Source organism: Bubalus kerabau, chromosome 6 (assembly GCF_029407905.1).
Source record: "Bubalus kerabau isolate K-KA32 ecotype Philippines breed swamp buffalo chromosome 6, PCC_UOA_SB_1v2, whole genome shotgun sequence".
NCBI classification, from domain to species: domain Eukaryota; kingdom Metazoa; phylum Chordata; class Mammalia; order Artiodactyla; family Bovidae; genus Bubalus; species Bubalus kerabau.
Genome location: NC_073629.1, coordinates 14,784,449 through 14,805,507, shown reverse-complemented (window position 1 = coordinate 14,805,507; position 21,059 = coordinate 14,784,449). Strand labels below are relative to the sequence as shown.

General features: G+C 55.0%; 1 protein-coding gene across 1 annotated transcript; it reads right to left on the bottom strand.

Annotated features, from left to right (window-relative positions):
* Positions 1-5,499: 5,499 nt before the first annotated feature.
* Positions 5,500-14,614, bottom strand: NES (nestin). The gene is made up of 4 exons (XM_055583954.1): positions 13,678-14,614; positions 12,495-12,619; positions 10,643-10,716; positions 5,500-10,407 (listed from the first exon to the last, which is right to left on the bottom strand). The coding sequence occupies exons 1-4, from the start codon at positions 14,458-14,460 to the stop codon at positions 6,038-6,040; spliced, it is 5,352 nt and encodes a 1,783-aa protein (XP_055439929.1). The 5' UTR covers positions 14,461-14,614; the 3' UTR covers positions 5,500-6,037.
* Between the last annotated feature and the right edge of the window lie 6,445 nt (positions 14,615-21,059).

Here is a 21,059-nt window from a genome sequence, read left to right as displayed (position 1 = left end):
CCCCGTGGGCGGGAGAGCTTTCCCCAGGAGTGGCAGTCAGACCCTGCCTGGAGTGAGGGTCCAGGTACCCGGCTTCCAGCAGTGGAAAGCTTCCTCTGTTCCCCAGGCTAGAGGTCCTTCCTGAGATCTCACTTCCTGTCTGCCTCCTGTAAAACTGCCTGCTTCCTCCTGGGAAGGGAGAACTGGAAGCCTGAGGCAGAGCAGGAGAAAAGGTTGGGAAGGAGAGGAGAGAAAAGCAAAGAGGGAGAAGGGAGAACTCTGGGAGGAAATTCTCCTCTGAAAAACTCTAGACTCTTATCAACAGTCTGAGTGGGTAGATCTTGTGACCTCTGTGTTTATTCCCTGATGATTCTTCCTCGAGGTCTTTAGAACCTGTTAACAGAGGGAAGCCTGTTGTTTGACCACTTTGGACTGGGGCCAAGGAGCAGCCCACACCCCTGGGCCCATGTTCTTTGGACCCCAAGTGGCATCTTAGGATTCTTAGTATCCTTGGCAAGAATGTCTTTCTGCACCTTTATCCCCATCAAGGTAAACCGAAATTCTCTTTCAACACAGAACTTCCAGGGAAATGAGGCCAATAGAAAAAGAGGGAATCCAGGAGACATCAAAGGATTCAAGAGTTGGGAAGCAGCCAGGGAGGAGGGAGGGGAGGAAGTGGAAGAGTGAAAGATGAGGAGAGGCAGAAAGGGGGAGACAGGAAGAAGAGGGGGTCTGTGAGGCTGACAGCGAGGGGGTGTCTCTCCTTAGCAGGGAAGATGGAGGAGGGGGCCAGACATCTCCCCACCCCTGAAACTGAAGTCTCCCAGCCACCCCTCCTGGGCCCCTGGGCTCCGCTTGTCAGCAGTTGAGCCCGCAGCTGCTGGGAGGTGGTTCCTCGACAGTGGCCCCCTGGCACCTGCCTCGGTTTATTTCTGGTGCCACAGCTGAGTCATGGGGGTGGGGAGAGTGAATAAGGGCTGTGGGGAGGGGAGCTTATGACTGCAAGAGGAGAAGACCGAAGGGGCCTCTCGGACCTGGGACTCTGGGGCCTGGGGTCTGTCCCTTTGGGGAAAGAGGGGGGCCAGACGTGACAGCATGAGAAACAGGAGTTAGGTTACAGGAGGGGTGTCCACTTTGGAGACCTTGGGTTAGTGGCGTTGGGGCGAGGGTCGGGGAGCAGGAGGCAGAGTCTATTACTTCTCAAATGTTGGAAAAGAAATACGATCTGGCTGTGGGGGTGCTGTGTTAGAAAGGGAGGGGAGAAGGGAGAGGAGCCCCCAGGGTGGATGGAGAGGTGGATGTGGAATCTTTGGATCACCAAAGAGGAAACAGAGGACGGTGTTTCCCTTGCTTCTGATCGCAGACTCCTCGGGCCCTCACCTGAGGCCATTCTGTCCCTCTTCCTGCCCCTGAGCCAAAAATTCTCTTCCCTGGTGGCTCACTTGAGACTCCCCTTTGTCTTTTCCAAGTGGGCCTGAGGACTTTGGAACGGGTACCTGGGTCCTCCCTTGATCCAGTAGAGTGGCATTCACATGACGTCTTCTGCTGCAGCACCTGTCCTGAAACTTACCATTCCCTCTGGGATGGGAGTGGGGGCCTCACAGGGACCCAGGGGCCTGTCCCCAAGCCCAGAGCCTTCTTGGGTTTCCTGGGCTTAGGTGGGCTTAGTGTCCATTCGCTCCCTTTTCTAGGGGCAGCCGCAGAGGGCACATTCCAGCTGAAATTAAATCACATTCCTCCAGGCCTGCCTGACGGGACGGCATTCCTGACAGAGGCTGTGACGGCGCAGGGTCAAATGGCAGCAGCTGGCGCCCCAAGGCGGGGCCGAGAGTGGGGCGCTGAGGCGGCTAAGGGGCCAGGGCCTTGGGAGCAATGAATGGACTCTGAGTCTTTGGTCTCCAGGGAAAGTTGCTCAGTTGTGTCTGATTCTTTGCAACCCCATGGATTCTAGCCCAAAAGGCTCCTCTGTCCATGGGATTCTCCAGGCAAGAATACTGGAGTTGGTACCTGTTCCCTTCTTCAAGGGGATCTTCCTGACCCAGGAACTGAAGCAGGGTCTCCTGCATTGCAGATGGATTCTTTACCAGCTGAGCTACCAGGGAGAGATCAGAGCAAAAAGTGTAGACCCTGCAGTGGGAAGGGTAGAGGTTAGGCTGCGGGGTCTCCTAGCTGCATGGAGCCTCAGGGAATGACCCAGTCTGAGCGGTATTGTGCAGATGGGAAAACCGAGGCCTCCGGCATCACTTTCTGAGAGGACCCTGGACAGACCCCCTGTCCCACCCTAGACTGGGCTCCCGCATAGACATGAGGCTGAAGGGGCCCTTTAAGAGGCCGCACTCTGAGCTCCCTTGGCCAGAGCCCAAAGCCCAGGCCTTTGATTTCCTCTGCGACTCTGGCAGCAGCCGGCGGCAGGGCGGCAGGGACAGCATCAGGCTGGGCTGAATGGAGAACTCAGCCCCTGACCTCACCCTCCCAGGCGCCTCGGCCCGCACAGCCTTATAAGGAAGTGCCCCAAACAAACCGAGGAAGCCACCTCCGGCCCCCCACCCTGCCCCCACCCCGTTCAGAGGCTATATTTACCCAGAGGAGGCCCCAGAATAACCTCCCACTTGTCCTAGTGCTGGGGAGGGTGGGGGATGGCGGGAGCTGCCTCCTGGTTACCTCCCCTGGGACTCCACCCTCCCGAGGGCTTCCTGTTGTCTGACCTCATCACAGTCATTCATTCATTCACTTATTTATTCAGTCTGTGGTTACTGAGCACCCTGGGGCCCCCAGGCACCGTGTCAGACCAAGGCCACAGTGTCCCAGGGCTTTCGAGACAACACCGTCTCCGAGGGACCACAGTCCCCTGGTCCTCCTTCTCAGGCTCCTGCCCAAGTGTCTCCTCCCAGCTGGAGTTCCTGGGGGCTCTGTTCTGGGTGACCTCTAGGCCAGAAGTAAAGTGAAGTGTTACTCACTCAGTCGTGCCTGACTCTTTGTGACCTCTTGGACTGTAGCCCATCAGGATCCTCTGTCCATGGAATTCTCCAGGCAAGAATACTGGAGTGGGTTGCCATTTCCTTCTCCAGGGGATCTTCCTGACCCAGGGATTGAACCTGGGTCTCTTGCATTGCGGGCGGATTCTTTACCATCTGAGCCGCCACCTTTCCGTCTCCCACAATGGATCACCAAGTCCTGAGACTCTGCTTCCCTTCCGTGCTTGCTCTCCAGTCCCCCTGCTACCCTCATCCCCTGCCTGGACCACGGCAAGACCCTGAAGCCCTTCTACCTACCCCAGTCCACTCTCACACAGCAGCCGGCAAGTTCTATTTAACATGCAAACCTGGTCATGTCATCTCACTACTTCAGAGGAGACTCATTTCCCTTAGGTTGAAAGCCGTATTTCCTGGCTGCTTAGGGAGGCCTTAGCCCCCTGGCCCCCAACTCCTCTTTAGCCTTATTGTGAACCTTTTTACCCCTCACTCTCCACCTTCTGGTCACACAAGCCTTCGTTCTGTCCCTCAAATGCCCAAACTTGTTTTCCTGCCCCAGGATTTTGCACATGCTGTTCCCTCTGGCTAGAATGCTTGTCCTCCCCCTCCTCTTGTCTCCTCCTCCCTACACTGGCCAGCTCCGGCTCCCTAACCACCTCCTCCCAGCCTCCCCCGGCTCAGATCAGGTGGGCGCCTGCTGTCTGCTCCCACAATCTCCTGCCTGTCTCCGTTTCCAAATATGATTTCCACTCAGAAGCCCTTGTTCCATTAGAAGGCAGAGCTTTCCGGGTCAGGAACCCTGGACTCCCAACACTAGCGTGGTCCGTGGCGCACAGTGCATGCCCCATTAGCAGCTGACAGTCCCTGTTTCCGTCCAACCGTTATTTCTCCAGCTGCACAGACTTCCATTGCCAGAGAGGACACATCTCCCATGCCATACCTCCTTTAGAGAGTCCTCACTTCTAACTGACATTCCTCCCCCTCTTAGAGATGGTCAGCAGAAATGGCTATAGTTTGGGTAGTTCTGCAGGGGACTAGGGGCCCTGGTGTGTGTGTGTTGGGGGTGGCAGGATGGCCCGGACACAGGGAAGGACTCAGCCTCTGTCCTTGGCCCTTCGCCTAAGTGGGGGTGCCTGAGGGCCTGGGGAGACCAAGTACAGGGCTCGTCTGTCCCATCAGAGGAGCAGGAAGGGGGCCTTATTTGCCCGGATGCGTGTGCTGGCCCCAGGCCTGGCAGCCTGGTGAGATCAGACATGGCCTTGTTAGCAATGGGCACAGGAAGGAGAGTGGAGGCCAGGAGGGCCGCCAGCATCCTAGACCCCAAGGGCCAGGGTGTGTGTGAAATGGGAGGCCTGGATAACCAACACAGAAATTCCCAGAAGGCAGAGAAGGTGTGGGTAGAGAAGCAGACAGTGGGGTCCTGTCGGGGGCCTCCTGTCCACCCCCTCCTTGTTGGGAGGACGAGCTGAAGTCAGAGGGGTTGAGATTTCATCTTCTTATCTTCCCCTGGCCTCAGCCTGAGGCCCGAGAAAAGAAAGGGCCTGCCTCTGGCCTTGGGATTGTCTCTCCAACAGAGAATGTTCATCTGGCAGCTCCTGTCCCACCCCCTCCCAGAGTATTTAGAGGTGTCGCTGGCCTGCTTTTCTTCCCTCCAGAGCTCAGATGGGGAGTGGCTTCTATTTGGGTATCCTGACTACAAGGCCTTCAAGCCCAGCCTAATCTGGGCACCCCTGGTCCCTCCTGGATCTATACAGGGACCCAGAGAACTCCTGGGAAGGGGGGTATTCTTGGGAAGTTGCTGTGGCTGGGTGGACCCCCAATCTAACCCCAGGCATCAGCATATCCCATCACTGCTCTTTCGTTTCACCCGACAGCTTCAGTTTATCCCCCCTCACCTCCACTTTCTTGTCTTCCCTGTCTCCTGCTTCCGCTTGCAAGGAGGTCCTACTGAAGATCTAACCTGTAACCTGCTGGCTTCCCCTAGCCTGCTCCCTGCTCTCTCTGCCCTGGGAGGCCCATGTCTGTCTGTCCTTGTGTGGCAGAATCTGAGGTTCAGAGAAGTTGAGCACTGACCTGAGGCCACACAGCCAGACTGAGGCAGAACAGACCTCCTTCTTCCCTCACCCGGCTCTGACCCAGCCAGTCTGAGCAGACACCAAGGCCAGACAATTGTTTGGGTTTGGGGGCAAGGGGGCTTATTATGCTGGCGGCGCTGAGGGGCTGGCAGGGAGGACATGCGAGGGTGGGGGTGGCCCCAAGCCCTAATCCCTGTAATCAGCGCTGTGGGCAGAGATGATGACAAGCCTGGTTTCTGCAGGCGCCAAGGTCACCTGGGTTGGCACCCCCAGTCCCCGATCAAGCAGCACCCCCAGCCCTCCCCAGCCTTCATCTGCCTGGCTTGTCTCCACCATGAGGCCTTCCAGAATCTTCTCTCCTCAGCAGGCAGCCCCTCCCCAACACCAGCGTCTCCTGCTCCCCTCTACCCCGGCTCTTCTGCCTCTGCGTCAACCCTGAGGCCCCCCTGAATTAAGGAAGGAAGAGTCCAGACTTTGTAGGCGGAGGCATTACTTTATTCAGGCAGGGATGAGCCAGACGGGGCCACCACATGGCAGGTCTATGGGGGGGTCAGGACACAGGAGCACCCCCCACCCTCATTAGCCACTGGCCAACCATCTCATGAGGGTGCAGGGAGGAAGGGCAGAGCTGGTAAGCCCTGGCACATGGACCACCACAGCCCCTCCCTTTGGAGGGGCCGCTGAGCCCTGGCCTTTTCCAGCTAATGGGATGGGAGGAAAGGAGCTGCGGTGGAAAGGAGGGGCTAGTCCTACAGGTTCAGTTGGCTTCAGCCCCACAGGACAGTGCAGGCAGGCTGTCCCCGCTATGCAGAGGCCAGGGGGCTGGCAGCTATTCCCAAGCTATTCCACGCTTGGACCGGGCCCCTTTGCCACACCCGTTTCCCCTTGGCCAGCCGGGCCTCTGGGATAGAAACCACAGGTCAAGAGAGTGCAGGTTAAGGGTGCTGCCCCGAGCAGGGAGGGGGTTGGGGACGCCCCTCCTCCCAATGCCTCCGTGTAGGAGAGCTCTCTCTAGTCCTCCCCTGAGGACCAGGAGTCTCCATCACCTTCTCTCTGACTGAACTTCAGGAACTGGCCTTGGCCCAGGTGAAGAGGAGCCCCTGCCCATGGGGCCTTCAGGGAAGCCCCCTCCTCCTCTGAGGGGCTCCCTCGGTCCCCCCCAGCAGCCCCCGGTTTCCCCTGGCCTCCCTCCTCGGACTGCTCCAGCCCGTTCACCACGCCCCCATTCACGTGCTCCAGCTCTTCCTTCAGGCTGGGGCCTGGGCCACCACCATCAAGGGTGTCCTCCACCCCGCTGAGGGTCCCCAGAGGGCCAGGGACCTGGTCCTCCGTCTCCAGGGGAGCAGCATCAGACTCTTCCTCTGAGCCTGAGGCTTCAGTGCTGTTCTGGGACTCAGTCTCCAGGGCAGTCACGGGGGCGTCGGCTGCCGCGCCCCTTGGGCCATCGTCCCAGGGGACACTGACACCCACGGTCTCAGACCCCAGAAGGTGACCTCCCTGAGGGCCACTCAGGGCGGGGAGGCTGCCCACAGAGGGCGCTGACCCCCAGCGCCCTGGCCCTGGCTCCCTCCCCTCTTCTTCATCTTCTTCCTCTCCCTCCTCCCCGCTCTCTTCCTCATCTGCAAATCCGTCAGATTCACCATCACGATCCCAGGCTGCAGGCTCCAGGAGCAGCTGGGGCACTTGGTTCAGAGGTTCTTCCCCCTCCCCGGGAACCCCGGGAAGGAGAGAAGCCTCAGTCCCCAGGTCCTCAAACTCTTCCGACAGCTCAGAGTCATGGCCACGTCCCTTCTCCTCAGCTCCCTCCTCTTCTTCCTCCTCTGAGGGCTGGGCCCCAAGGCTCTTGGAGGCTGGGACCACAGGACCCCAGCCTTCCTTTCCGGGCTCCCCTTGAGGGGAGGGCCTCTGCTCTCCAGGCAGGTCCCACTTGGGGGAAGCGGGGGACCTGAGGTAGAGGCCTAGGGGAGTGGAGTCAGGAAGGGTCTCCCCTAGCTCATCCGCCTCGCTCTCTTCTCTGCTCTCCTCCCCTTCCTCCTGGAGGCCCTCAGGGATCCCCCCAGAGCCCAGATCCTCCTGCTCACCGTCTGCCTTTCCCAGGACCTCAGCCCTGCCCTCCAGCCCCCAGCTGGCTTCTTGGTTCCCCTCAGCCAGGGGCTGGGGCCCAGAGGCATCTTCAGGGATTAGGCTGGGCGAGCAGGACTCAGTGGGCCTCAGACCAGGGGGCCCCAGCAGCGGTTTGGCATCCTCCTCAGCTCCCTCTGACCCCAGGGGCCTGGGCTGGAGGGTATCACTTCCCTCGTGAGACCACAAGGTCTCAGCTGAGACTGGCTCCTCTGTTTTCCCAAGGGCCCCAGATTCTGACTCCTCCCAGTCCCTAGGAGTCTCCAGCGGGTCTCTGCTCTTCACGGACAATGTGGAGACCTCAGGCTCCAGAGTGCCTGCCTCCTCCAGCTCCTTTCTGGGCCCTTCCAAGCCCTGTACCTTCTTTGCTGCCACACCTTCCTCCCCCAGGGGCGGCTCCATCACCTCCTCTCTGGCCAGGCCACCTGGGTCCTCCAGCTTTACTGCCTCCTGCTCGGGTCCCCGTTCCACTCCCTCAGACCTGCCCATGGCCCTCTCTAACTCCAAGGTGACCTCTGGGGAGGCTCGGCCACCCCCTGGGGCCACATCCTCATCTTCCAACTCGGGCTCCATCACCTCTGACATTCCCTGGGCAGCCGGGAGGCCCAGGGCCCCCACCTTCTCTGGCTGCTCCTCAGGGTCCTGGAGGCCCGCAGCGCCTTCTGCCCCTCCGGCGCCCTCAGCTGGGAGCCTCTGCTCTTTGGGCTCAGGGCTGCCTGGCTGCCCCTCACCTGGGCCCCAGGCCTCACCTGTGGCTGTCAGCTGCAGCTGCCCCTGCTCCACCACCTCCCCCTCCGCAGGGGAGCTATCCAGTTCTTTCAGTTCCAGCTCTGCCCCATCCCCACTGTCCACTCCAGCCCTCCCCGGGGGCCGCTCCTGATCCAGTTCTTGGTGCCCCTGCATTGCATCTCCCCACTTCTGCTGCTGTGCAGAGAGTGGCAGCTCCTGCCCCTGCTCCTCCAGGGGCCTCAGTGACGCCTGACTCTCTTCCTGCTCCACGTCCTCTTCCTCTTCCAAGTGCCTTAGACTTCCCTTGTCGGCCTCCTCTAGAGACTGCAAATTCTCCACGTTCCACTCTGCCAGAGAGCCCAGTGACTCTTGATTCTCCTTCTCTGGGGGTCTCAGTGTCTCGTGGTTCCCTTCCACAGACCCCAGTGTCTCTTGACTTTCCTTTTCTAGAGGTTTCAGTATTTCCAGGTTTTCCTCTTCTGTAGGCTTTAGTGGTTCTGGAGTCTCTGTTTCTAAAGACCTCACTGCCTCTGTACTCTCTTCATTTAGGGACCTTAATAACTCTTGATTCTCTTTTTCAAGAGGTCTAACTATCTCCTGATCTTTTCCAAGAGACTTTAGTGTCTCTGGTTTCACTTTTTCTAGAGGGCTCAATGTCATCTGGCTTTCTTCTTCTAGAGATCTCATTGCCTCCTGGTCTTCTAGAGATCTCAGTAATTCCTGTTTTTCTTCTTCTGGAGGTCTTATCACCTCCTGTTTTTCTTTTTCTAGAGACCTCAGCGGCTCCTGGTTTTCTTCTTCTGGAGGTCTCATTGCCTCCTGGTCTTCTAGAGACCTTAGTGACTCCTGTTTTTCTTTTTCTAGAGGTCTCACTGTCTCCTGGTCTTCTTCTAGAGCTCTCATTTCCTCCTGGTCTTCTTCTAGAGACATCAGCGGCTCCTGTTTTTCTTCTTCTGGAGGTGTCATCGCCTCCTGTTTTTCTTTTTCTAGAGACCTCAGCGGCTCCTGGTTTTCTTCTTCTAGAGGTCTCACTGCCTCCTGGTCTTCTAGAGACCTCAGTGACTCCTCTTTTTCTTTTTCTAGAGACCTCAGTGGCTCCTGGTTTTCTTCTTCTAGAGGTCTCACTGCCTCCTGGTCTTCTTCTAGAGACCTCAGTGGCTCCTGGTCTTCTTTTTCTAGAGACCTCAGCAGCTCCTGGTCTTCTCTTTCTGGAGGTCTCATTGCCTCCTGGTCTTCTTCTAAAGAACTCAGGGACTCTGGTTTGTCTCTTTCTAGAGGTCTCAAAGCCTCATGATTCTCATCTTCTGGAGCCCGCAGGGATTCGTGATTCTCTTCCCCTAGCGGTCTTGACGTCTCCTGGTCTTCTTCTTCTAGAGACCTCAGTGGCTCCTGATTATCTTTGGCTAGGAGTCTCAGTGTTCCCTGGTTCTCTACTTCTTGACATCTCAGTGGCTCTTGACTCTCCTTTTCTAGAGTTCTCAATAACTCAGTGTTCTCCTCTTCTAAAGACCTCACTAATTCTTGATTTTCCTTTCCTGGATATAAGAATGTCTCTACATTAACTTCAAGAGACCTCATTATTTCTTGATTCTCCTTTCCTAGAGATGGCAATGTCTGTGGATCCTCTTTTCCTATAGGCTTAAGTAGTTCTAGAGTTTCTTTTTCTAGAGATCTCATTACCTCCGTCTCCTTTCCTTCTAAAGACTTCAATAATTCTTGATTCTCCTTTTCTAGTATTTTTAGTGTTTCTAAGTTTTCTTCTTCCAAAGACCTCAGAGATTCCAGATTTTCCTTCTCTAGAGATCGTATAGTCTCATGGCTCTGTTTTTCCAGTGGAATCGATGGCTTTTGAATCTCTTCTTCCAGAGAGTTCAGAGCTTCTTTTTCCAAAGGGCCTTGGGCGTCTTGGATTTCTTTCACATCCAGACCCGCCTCTTCTTGACACGTTTCCTGCTGCAAGCTGCTCACTGCTTTGGCCTCAACCACTGTTTCTTTCTCTGCCAGCCCCCAGAGTTGGCCTTCATCTTCCTCCTGGGATCTGCTGGACTCTCTAGATGCACTGGGTTCTCCATCTTTGGCCTCTAGACTGGAGTGGTCAGGGCTGAGGGCTGGAGCCAGGGAGGCATGATCTTCAGGGGACTGGCTTGGACTGGGCTCTTGTTGCTGGCCCCCAGGCTCCTCTGGTCCCGGCAGGACGCTGGCAGGGATGGCCACCTTGGCTTCAGCCCACATGACTTCTGGCACCTGTTGCCTCCCAACTCGTGGTTGGGGCAGGGACACAGGGGCATCCTGGGCTCTGATCTCGGCATCTACAGCAGGGCAGGGAGCCTGAGGGGTGGGTGGGATGGGGGTGCTGGCTGAGGTCGGGGTGCGGGCCTGAAGGAATTCCTGGCTCTTCAGAAAGGTTGGCACAGGTGTTTCAAGGGTACCAGGCAAAGGTGAGGAGAGGGGAGTAGGGCTCAGGACAGAAAGCAGAGGTCCCGGACGCCGGCCCTCTGGGGTCCCAGGGAAATGTAGCTCCAGCTTAGGGTCTGGAAAGGCAGAGGGGGGAAAATGGTGTCAGGACAGATCAGCTGGGATGGGGAGGAGTACCCTGACCCTGCTCCTGCCTTTTTTGGGCTGCGCTAAGAGCATGCTCATTGATGTTAGGGGCCATGGGGTCAAGAATTAGGCTTTCCTGCTTCTCATCTCAGAAAATGAATCGCTCTGGGGTATGAAGAGGAAGCAAAGGTAAAGTTCTGGGGGAAACCTGGCCCCTCCTCTTACCCAGAAAGCTGAGGGAAGCCTTGGATCCGCTTGCAGGTGTCTGCAGCCGTGAGTTCTCAGCCTCTAGGAGGGTCCTGGGGACGAGGGAAGAAAAGCCGGGTCAGCCCTCTGCCCACAGGCCAGCAGGCCAGCCAGCCAGGGGAAAGTCACAGGCCCCGCCTGGCAGGCCTCCTCCTCACTTTCACCACTATCACACAAAAGCCACAATGGGGTTGTGCTTGGCTCTGCCAATGAAATCACATGGTCATACCCACAGATAGCACACACTTGCTCACACAGAGTCACACACTTATTTGAACACACAGCTGGACTCACAGACACACAAGCGGTTCCCACACAGTCGACCGTGCACACACACCCCCACACAGCGCTTAGACTAGTCCCCTCCCCATCCCAGGCCTATGACCTCATCCTCCGGGTGGGGGGCCGATTCTCATGCTAATTGCTGCCTTTGTCCACACCGCCATCTGGAGGGTCTGAGGAGGGGGCTTCCCTGGGGAAGTGGGAATTCTCAGGCCGTTCCCATGGGATAGGCTCCCCCCTCCTCCTCCTCCTCCCCCAGGGCCCCCAGAGCTGGTTACAGACAAAAACAAAAGAATTCAGCTCCCTCTCTCCAAATCCTTTTCATGCCTCAAAACCCAGGTTAAGCCTGCCCAGGCCTTTCCCCTCAGTGGTTTGACTAGGGGTCAAGGCTCTTATCTGGGGATCTCTAAGTACTCTGGATCCCAAGCCTTTCAGGGCAATGAAGGTCTTTGTGTCCACGCCCCTGCCTTAGTGTCCCATGGGGACTAAGAAAGAGGGGACCAGTTGCGGGGAAGGAGGACCGATCAATTCAACAAGTTATGCCGAACATCTACCGGCTCTGTGCTCTTCTTCATCATCTCTGAGTCTGGTTAGCGTTTTCTCAGTTCTTCCTGCTGCAGCACCGAGCTGCTCTCTGATCTCTGTGGAGGTGGAGCCCCTCCCTTCTCTTCCTTGGAGCCTCACTGACTTTCCTCCTCTGGGCCCTGCCTCCCCTCCCCTCCTGAGATTTTTCCAGGGCCCCTGCTTTTGTTCATCTGTGGATTCTCGGGGCATTGTCCTCATAGGCTCTCCAGCCCTGGCCCCACCCTGCGGGCTTGCAGTACGCAATCCTTCACCATGGCAAAGCCCCTTCTTTCCTCAGGCTCCATCAGTGGGGCCTTGGCTAACCAGATCAGTTTCCCAGGCGAGACTGTGGGTTTGCCCAAGGCCACAGAGCCAGAGAAGCAGCACTTCCTTGGTCTCAACCTTTCCTGAGCCAACAGGGTATGGTCAGTAGATGGGCTGGGCAAGGCCAAGGCCAAGGGTACCAAGGCTTGATAGGAGTCAGGCCCCCGGACATTCAGGATGGAAGGGACTTTGGTTGTCACCTAGCCCATCTCCCATCCTCTAGACCGGGAGACTGAGGCCCAGGTCAGGTGGCAAGTCGGTGCCACCAGCCCACACCTGCGGTTCCTCCTTCCTGAGGCTGCTCAAGGACATCACCCTCTTGGTTTGAGTGTGCACACACAGGGACTGGGCTTTTCAGCCCCTTGGGAGTAATGTTCTGGATGCAGATGACCTCTAGGTGTCCAGCCTTCTCCTTCGAGGCTGTCCCACTCAGCTATATCACCGCTCCTTGGAGGGTCTCCTGGGCACAAGATACTTCTCCGGTCTTGAACCCACAGGAGAGCAGGTGGGCTTAGGTGGAAGGAATCAGCCTAGGGTCACAGGACCAAGTGGTGGCAGAGCCCCCACCCCACCCGTGGCTCTGGGCCCCTTCAGGCGAGGAGTCTGCCCCCACATGGACTTGTGCATCTGTGCGTCCCCATGGGTCAGGGTCAGGTTCTACCTGTATGTGGCCACCTCCAGGCTGAGGGACATCTTGAGGTGTGCCAGCTGCTGCCGACCTTCCAGGACCTGGGCGATTTGGCTCTGGAGGCCTTGTTTCTCCTGCTCCAGGGCCTCCACGGCCAGCTGCAGAGCAACCCAGAGGTAGTCAGTGAAGGGGAGGGCTCCTTCCCCCTCACTCACTTCCACCCCCCTTGGCTGCTGCAGCAGCAGCTTCGCTTCCTGATTAACTTCTCCGCAGAGCAGATTCCTGCCTCCCCTACCCCACTCCCTGCCCAGAAAACCCCCTTCTGGAGCCTCTGCGAAGGGCCCCTCTCAATCCTATCCCACGGCCTGGCTCCTCCTCTGAGGATGCTGATTAAATGGTAGCACATGCGGCTCAGAATTCAACTCCCACAGGAAGGGGGAGGTGAGGGAGGAGAGGAGATGGGTTACAGAGAGGAGGAGAAGGGGGAAAAGTGGAAGCAGAAGGAAAAACGATTAATCAACAGGCCTGGAGCCTGCAGGACTGGAAGCCAAACCGCCAGGGTCCCAGCCACTGTCTCCCGCTCCCCACCCTCGGCCCCGCCCCCTCCACTTCCCACACGTTCTCAAGTTCTGGAATCTTTCTCCTCTGAAGGGGGAGTGGGGGATAGTGAGACGTCTGTCTGGGCCAGGCAGGAGGCTGTTTTCTCAGCTGTTGGTCACATCTGCGCAGTGTGAGGGGGAGCAGCTGTCCCAGGCCTCTGGAATGTACTCAGGAGCTGAAGAGCCCTGACAAGGGAGAAGGGGCTGGTGGCCCCTCATCCAGGGCCCCTCACCTCTCCTGCCAGGGGGAGGAGGGCCGTTGAGAACTTGGAGACTGAGAGGCCAAATCCTGAGCATCTTCTGAGTGATAGCAGAGCCTAGGGAGGCGCCCAGGGGCCATCAGGGTGGGAGGGTGCCATTCAGACAGGGAGGAGGCTGCTGCAACGTCTTGGGCCTGTCGGCCCTTCGAGGTGTGCTTTGAGAGGACTCTGAACCTCCAACCCTGCACTAGACAGAGTTATGAGGGTCCAGGCTGGCGGCACCAGGCATGGTTTTCTAAAAAGTGGCCCCTAAATCTACAGCCACCCCCACTGCCCACTCCCCTTCCCAGGTCTCTGAACCCCAAAAGGACTTCCTGAAGCCTTGTCTTGCCCAGTCCCCGCCCCCGGCTTCCTCACCTGGAACTGCTCAGTGGTCCGCAGCCGCTCCTGCCAGCGGCCCTCCAGCCTCTGCTCCAGCGCGGCCCTGCGCTCCTGAAGGCCGCTGCGCTCTGCCTGGAGTTGCTGCAGCTCCAGGCGACCCTCGCGGGCGCCCTGCATCGCGTGGCCCAGCCGCTCGCGGGCCTGGCCCAGCGACGTCTCCATGTGCGCCACGCGTTCCTGGTAGCCGCGCACTGCCCCACGCCACGCCTCGCCCAGCCGCTGAGCCAGCTCCTCCACCTCGGGGGCCGGCGCGGGGGGACCCCGGGGCGGAGCGGGGCCGCGGGGGGCGCAGGCAGCCTGCGCGTTCAGGCCGGCGCGCTCCTCCTCGTGCGCCACTCGCAGAGCCTCCAGCTCGCGCTCCAGCTCCGCAGCCTGGGTGCTCAGCCAGGCCTGGGCGCATTTCTCGGCCTCGACCGCACGCCGGCTGCGGGCCACCTCCTCCGCGGTCCGCTCCCGGGCCAGCCGCAGCTGCTGGCACCGACTCGCCACGCCCTCCACCTCTTCTGCCAGGTTGTCGCGCGCCACCTCGGCCGCGTGCTTCTCCCGCCAGCGCTGGTCGACGAGGGCCCGTAGGGCCGCCAGCTCGTCGTCGGCACGAGCCCTCCAGGAGGTGTCTCCGGCCTGTGCCCGGAGACCCCCGAGCTCCGCGCTGAGCAGCTCATTCTGCTCTTCTAGCGCCTTGACCCGGGCCAGGTAGGCCTCCAGGCGCCGGTTGAGCTCCCACATCTGAAAAGATTCCTCCCCCAGGCAGCCCTCCATCCTGCTCGTCTGACCCACCGAAGGTGGAGAGACTTGGAGCACCAGGAGAAGCCAGCAGCTCTCAAAGCTTTGGGGACGGAAGGGAAAAGACGCGGATGGGGACAATGACGGGGCGGGGCGAGGAGCAACCGGAGCGACTGGGAGTCGGGAGTGGGAGCGAGCCTATTCATACTCCCGCCAGCCTGGCGGGAAAAGGGGCGGGACACAGGCCTTAACCCCTTAGGGTTCAGAGCAACGGCGGCAGCCTCTGTCCCTGCCGCCCCGGGATACTGTAGAGCGGAACCAAGGGAAAACCCGTGCCGGGAAAATCCGATCCGATGGCGGTGGCTTTCAGTCGAAGGAGGCCGTGAGGCAAGGTCATCAACCCAGATAAAAGGAGATTATACACAGAACTGAGCCTGTGGAAGGGGTGCCAGGGGATTCAGGCCTGCGAGGGGGTGCGAGGCTGTTACTCAGGGCATCCAAGGAAAGTGTCACTCATTGTATTCTTCTCGGACTCAGTTTCTTGATCCATAAAATGGGAGCGCTGATGGAACTCTCATGGGACGGCTGAAAGGATAGATGTGGCCATGTTTTTCCTAAATAGCAAAGACTCACCCTCCTGAAATACTGGAAGAAGGCTGCATTGAAGACAGAGGTCAGAAAACACATTGCCTGGAAAGCACCAAGTATGTGCTATTGGAAGGCACCGCCGGTGCACGCACACCCCGTTTCCTCAGCCTCCATCAGGAAACGAAGGAGCAGGCAAAAGGGTGTTCTTTCCATTATTCACCTCATCCTTTCTACTCCTCTTTCATATAACCTGAAGTTCATATACCCACCTTTTAGGTAATGAAACCCCAACTCTCACTCTCAGTTATCGGGGGTGGGGTGGAGGGGAGTGGGAAGGACACTCCAGCCCGTCTTCGGTGACAGGGATTTTTGTTCAGAGGGCGCCCCCTGGTGGCTCTCAGACTGTGCCAAGACGAGGAAGCAGAGAGGCATCTCTTAGTCACAAGGCGTCCAAATTTATCCAGCCTTTGGAATGTGCCAAATCATGTTCTAACATTTTATTTACGTTATCTGACTGAATCCTCAAAACATCCCTTTGAGAGCTCCACAGTTCAGGAGACAAAGAGCTCACTGAGGGCGGGAGTAGCTGGGAAGGGCTTCTGGAAGAGGGGAGGTCCTTGAACTGGGTAGTGAAGGAGGTGGGATTTGGGGCTTGTAAAGGGGAAGCAGCGTCAGAGGGGGAGAGCGGAGAATAATGAGATTCCTTGAAGGGGGAAGGAATTTCTGCTCATGTGCATCCAATTTAGCTCGAAACCTACTCTGTATCAGCAGTCTCTTCACCCCTGGAGAAGCTCATGATTTGGTAACGGGAGGACAACAACGGTGGTGAGGGTAACCAATAAGGTTCTCATAATACTTAGCATCTGAGGAGTCCACGGAGACCCAGGGGAGCACAGAGGGTGGAGAAGGTTTTCTGAGAAGGGAGTACAGCAGGATCAATGACCTGGAGGCTATCCCATTAGGCCAAGTGGAGTTTGAATTCACTGGTCCACTGAAATGCAGAGGGCAGCGGCATGGTGTGGGGGGCTGAGGCATCTCCACCCCCACATTACCTCACCAATCCTGCCGTTTGGTTTGGGCTGAGGCCTCCCGAGGGTTGTGCCCAGGAATGCTGACTTGGAGTCTCTCCTTCCCTTTTCACTTCTCGGCTATTCAGGGAGAGATGATACTTGAGATCCCTGGGATCCATGAAGGGGTCCCCTGGAGACATTGGAGTGGCAGGGGTGTGGAGACTTGCTCTCCTGGGCCCCTCACTGTCACCCACAGGCGAGATGTTTGGCACTGTGTCTCATGCAGAGAGCCCTGGGTCTGACTTTTACACTTTCTAGCTGATTGACCTTAGGCAAATCACATAGGTTCTCCAACTGAGCCTCAATTCACCTATTTTATAAAGGAGGTTAATATTTATCCATATCCAGGTGTTTGTTCTGAGGATCAAACAAGATCAGGTACAGGGAGGTCTTTGTACAAAAAGCCTTTTTGAGGACTATCACCATGAAAGCCATCAAGCTAGAGCATACCTTTCCCATGAGCCACTCTTGTGAGTTTGGGGAGTCTTGGGAACCAGAGATGATCTGAAATGCTGGAGATGAGAGGGATGTTGATTTTCCCAAGGCAGGAGAAGGTGGGTCCCACAACCACAGCTGGTGGAGCTGACACCAAGACCCAGCCAGTTCTAAACAGAGAACTACTACTTGATGTGATGAGAAGCTGAGGAAAATGAGGCCCTCTATGGGCCAGGAGCAGAGAAGGCAATGGCACTCCACTCCAGTACTTTTGCCTGGAAAATCCCATGGACGGAGGAGCCTGGTAGGCTGCATCCATGGGGTTGCTAGAGTCAGACACGACTGAGTGACTTCACTTTCACTCTTCACTTTCATGCATTGGAGAAGGAAATGGCAACCCACTCCAGTGTTCTTGCCTGGAGAACCCCAGGGACGGGGGAGCCTGGTGGGCTGCCATCTATGGGGTCGCACAGAGTCGGACACGACTGAAGTGACTTAGCAGCAACAGCAGCAGCATGGGCCAGGAGACACTCAGTGGATGCAAGGTGGGCCAGGTATCTTCTCCTTCCCCGGGGCTGGGAGGCGGGGTTGCACTGTTACTGCGATTTTTGTGAGGCCTTTGCCTGCACTTTTTATGTCCCTGGGCCCAGGACACACAGGCTACCTAATTCTACAGTGAGTGGATACAAAGTTCATTAGTTGAACAAATGGGACCTAATTAAACCTAAAAGCTTTTGCACAGTAAACCATAAACAAAATGAAAAGACCCTCAGAATGGGAGAAAATATTTGCAAGTGAAGCAACTGACAAGAGATTAATCTCCAAAATATGCGAACAGCTCATGCAGCTCAATATCAAAAGCAAATGACCCGATGAAAAAATGGGTGGAAGATGTGAATAGATATTTCTCCAAAGAAGACATCTACATGGCCAAAAACACACGTGACAAGATGCTCAACATCACTAATTATTAGACAAACGCAAATCAAAACTACCATGAGGTATCACCTCACAGTGGTCAGAATGGGCATCACCAAAAAATCTACAGAACAAATAAGTGCCGGAGAGAGTATGAAGAAAGGGGAACCCTCTTACACTGTTGGTGGAAATGTAAATTGGTACCACCATTATGGAGAACAGTATGGAGGTTCCTCAAAAACCTAAAAACAGAACTCCCACATCAGCCAGCAATCCCACTCCTGGGGCTATACCTGGAGAAAACCATAATTCAAAAAGACACATGGAGGGGACTTCCCTGGTGGTCCACCTGCCAATGCAGGGGACATGGATTCCATCCCTGGTTGGGGAAGATTCCACATGCCACAGAGCAAATAAGCCACAAATACTGAGACCACACTCTGGAGCCCGTACTCCGCAACAAGAGAAGCCACCAGTGAGAAGCCCATAAGAAAGAGTAGGCCCTGCTCCCTGGAACAGGAGAAAGTCCACACGCAGCAGTGAAGACCCAGCCCACCCAAAAGTAAATAAATAAATAAAAATTTTAAAAATATACATGAACCCCAGTGTTCACTGCAGCACTGTTTACAATAGCCAGGACTTGGAAGCAACCTATATGTCTATCCGGAGAAGGCAATGGCAAACCACTCCAGTATTCTTGCCTGGAAAATCCCACAGACGGAGGAGCCTAGTAGGCTACAGTCCCTGGGGTCGCAAAGAGTCAGACACGGCTGAGCGACTTCACTTCACTTCACTTATATGTCTATCAACAGAGGAATGGATAAAGAGGATGTGGTACATATATACAATGGAATGTTGAGGGCTTCCCCGGTGGCTCAGATGGTAAAGAATCTGCCTGCAATGCAGGAGACCTGGATGTGGTACATATATACAATGGAATATTACTCAGCCATAAAAAGGAATGAAGTTACGCCATTTGCAGAGACATGGAAGGATCTAGAGACTGTCATACTGTGTGAAGTAAGTCAGAAAGAGAAAAACAAATATTGTTTAATATCACTTATATGTGTAATCTAGAGAAATGATACAGATGAACTTATCTGCAAAGCAGAAATAGACACACAGCTACAGAGAGCAAATTTATGGATACCAAAGGGGGAAAGGGGCGGGCATGAATTGGGAGGTTGGGGTTGGCATACGTACAGTACTATCTACTACTTCAGTTCAGTTCAGTCACTCAGTCGTGTCTGACTCTTTGCGACCCCATGAATCGCAGCATGCCAGGCCTCCCTGTCCATCACCAACTCCCGGAGTTCACTCAGACTCACATCCATCGAGTCGGTGATGCCATCCAGCCATCCCATCCTCTGTCGTCCCCTTCTCCTCCTGCCCCCAATCCCTCCCAGCATCACAGTCTTTTCCAATGAGTCAACTCTTCACATGAGGTGGTCAAACTACTGGAGTTTCAGCTTCCGCATCATTCCTTCCAAAGAAATCCCAGGGCTGATCTCCTTCAGAATGGACTGGTTGGATCTCCTTGCAGTCCAAGGGACTCTCAAGAGTCTTCTCCAACACCATAGTTCAAAAGCATTGATTCTTTGGCGCTCAGCTTTCTTCACAGTCCAACTCTCACATCCATACATGACCACTGGAAAAACCATAGCCTTGACTAGACAGACTTGGGTGGCAAAGTAATGTCTTTGCTTTTTAATATGCTATCTAGGTTGGCCATAACGTTCCTTCCAAGGAGTAAGCGTCTTTTAATTTCATGGCTGCAATCACCATCTGCAGTGATTTTGGAGCACAAAAAAATAAAGTCTGACACTGTTTCCACTGTTTCCCCATCTATTTCCCATGAAGTGATGGGACTAGATGCCATGATCTTCGTTTTCTGAATGTTGAGCTTTAAGCCAACTTTTTCACTCTCCACTTTCACTTTTATCAAGAGGCTTTTTAGTTCCTCTTCACTTTCTGCTATAAGGGTGGTGTCATCTGCATATCTGAGGTTATTGATATTTCTTCCAGCAATCTTGATTCTAGCTTGTGCTTCTTCCAGCCCAGCGTTTCTCATGATGTACTCTGCATAGAAGTTAAATAAGCAGGGTGACAATATACAGCCTTGACATACTCCCTTTCCTATTTGGAACCAGTCTGTTGTTCCATGTCCAGTTCTAACTGTTGCTTCCTGACCTGCATACAGGTTTCTCAAGAGGCAGATTAGGTGGTCTGGTATTCCCATCTCTTTCAGTATTTTCCACAGTTGATTGTGATCCACACAGTCAAAGGCTTTGGCATAGTCAATAAAGCAGAAATAGATGTTTTTCTGGAACTCTCTTGCTTTTTCCATGATCCAGCGGATGTTGGCAATTTGATCTCTGGTTCCTCTGCCTTTTCTAAAACCAGCTTGAACATCTGGAAGTTCACGGTTCACGTACTGCTGAAGCCTGGCGTGGAGAATTTTGAGAATTACTTTACTAGTGTGTGAGATGAGTGCGATTGTGCGGTAGTTTGAGCATTCTTTGGCATTGCCTTTCTTTGGGATTGGAATGAAAACTGACCTTTTCCAGTCCTGTGACCACTGCTGAGTTTTCCAAATTTGCTGGCATATTGAGTGCAGCACTTTCACAGCATCATCTTTTAGGATTTGAAATAGCTCAACTGGAATTCCATCACCTCTACTAGCTTTGTTCGTAGTGATGCTTTCTAAGGCCCACTTGACTTCACATTCCAGGATGTCTGGCTCTAGGTGAGTGATTATACATCATGATTATCTGGGTCATGAAGATCTCTTTTGTACAATTCTTCTCTGTATTCTTGCCACCTCTTCTTAATATCTTCTGCTTCTGTTAGGTCCATACCACTTCTGTCCTTTATCAAGCCCATCTTTGCATGAAATGTTCCCTTGATATCTCTAATTTTCTTGAAGAGATCTCTAGTCTTTCCCATTCTGTTGTTTTCCTCTATTTCTTTGCATTGATCACTGAGGAAGGCTTTCTTATCTCTCCTTGCTATTCTTTGGAACTCTGCATTCAGATGCGTATATCTTTCCTTTTCTCCTTTGCTTTTCGCTTCTTTTCTTTTCACAGCTATCTGTAAGGCCTCCTCAGACAGCCATTTTTCTGTTTTGCATTTCTTTTCCTTGGGGATGGTCTTGATCCCTGTCTCCTGTACAAAGTCACGAACTTCTGTCCATAGTTCATCAGGCACTCTATCTATCAAATCTAGTCCCTTAAATCTATTTCTCACTTCCACTGTATAATCATAAGGGATTTGATTAGGTCATACCTGAATGGTCTAGTGGGTTTCCCTACTTTCTTCAATTTAAGTCTGAATTTACCCCACGTCCAAGGTAAGAGAAACCCAAGTAAGACAGTAGGTGTTGCAAGAGGGCATCAGAGGGCAGACACACAGAAACCATAATCACAGAAAACTAGTCAATCTAATCACACTAGGACCACAGCCTTGTCTAACTCGATGAAACTAAGCCATGCCCGTGGGGCAACCCAAGACGGGTGGGTCATGGTGGAGAGGTCTGACAGAATGTGGTCCACTGGAGAAGGGAATGGCAAACCACTTCAGTATTCTTGCCTTGAGAACCCCATGAACAGTATGAAAAGGCAAAAT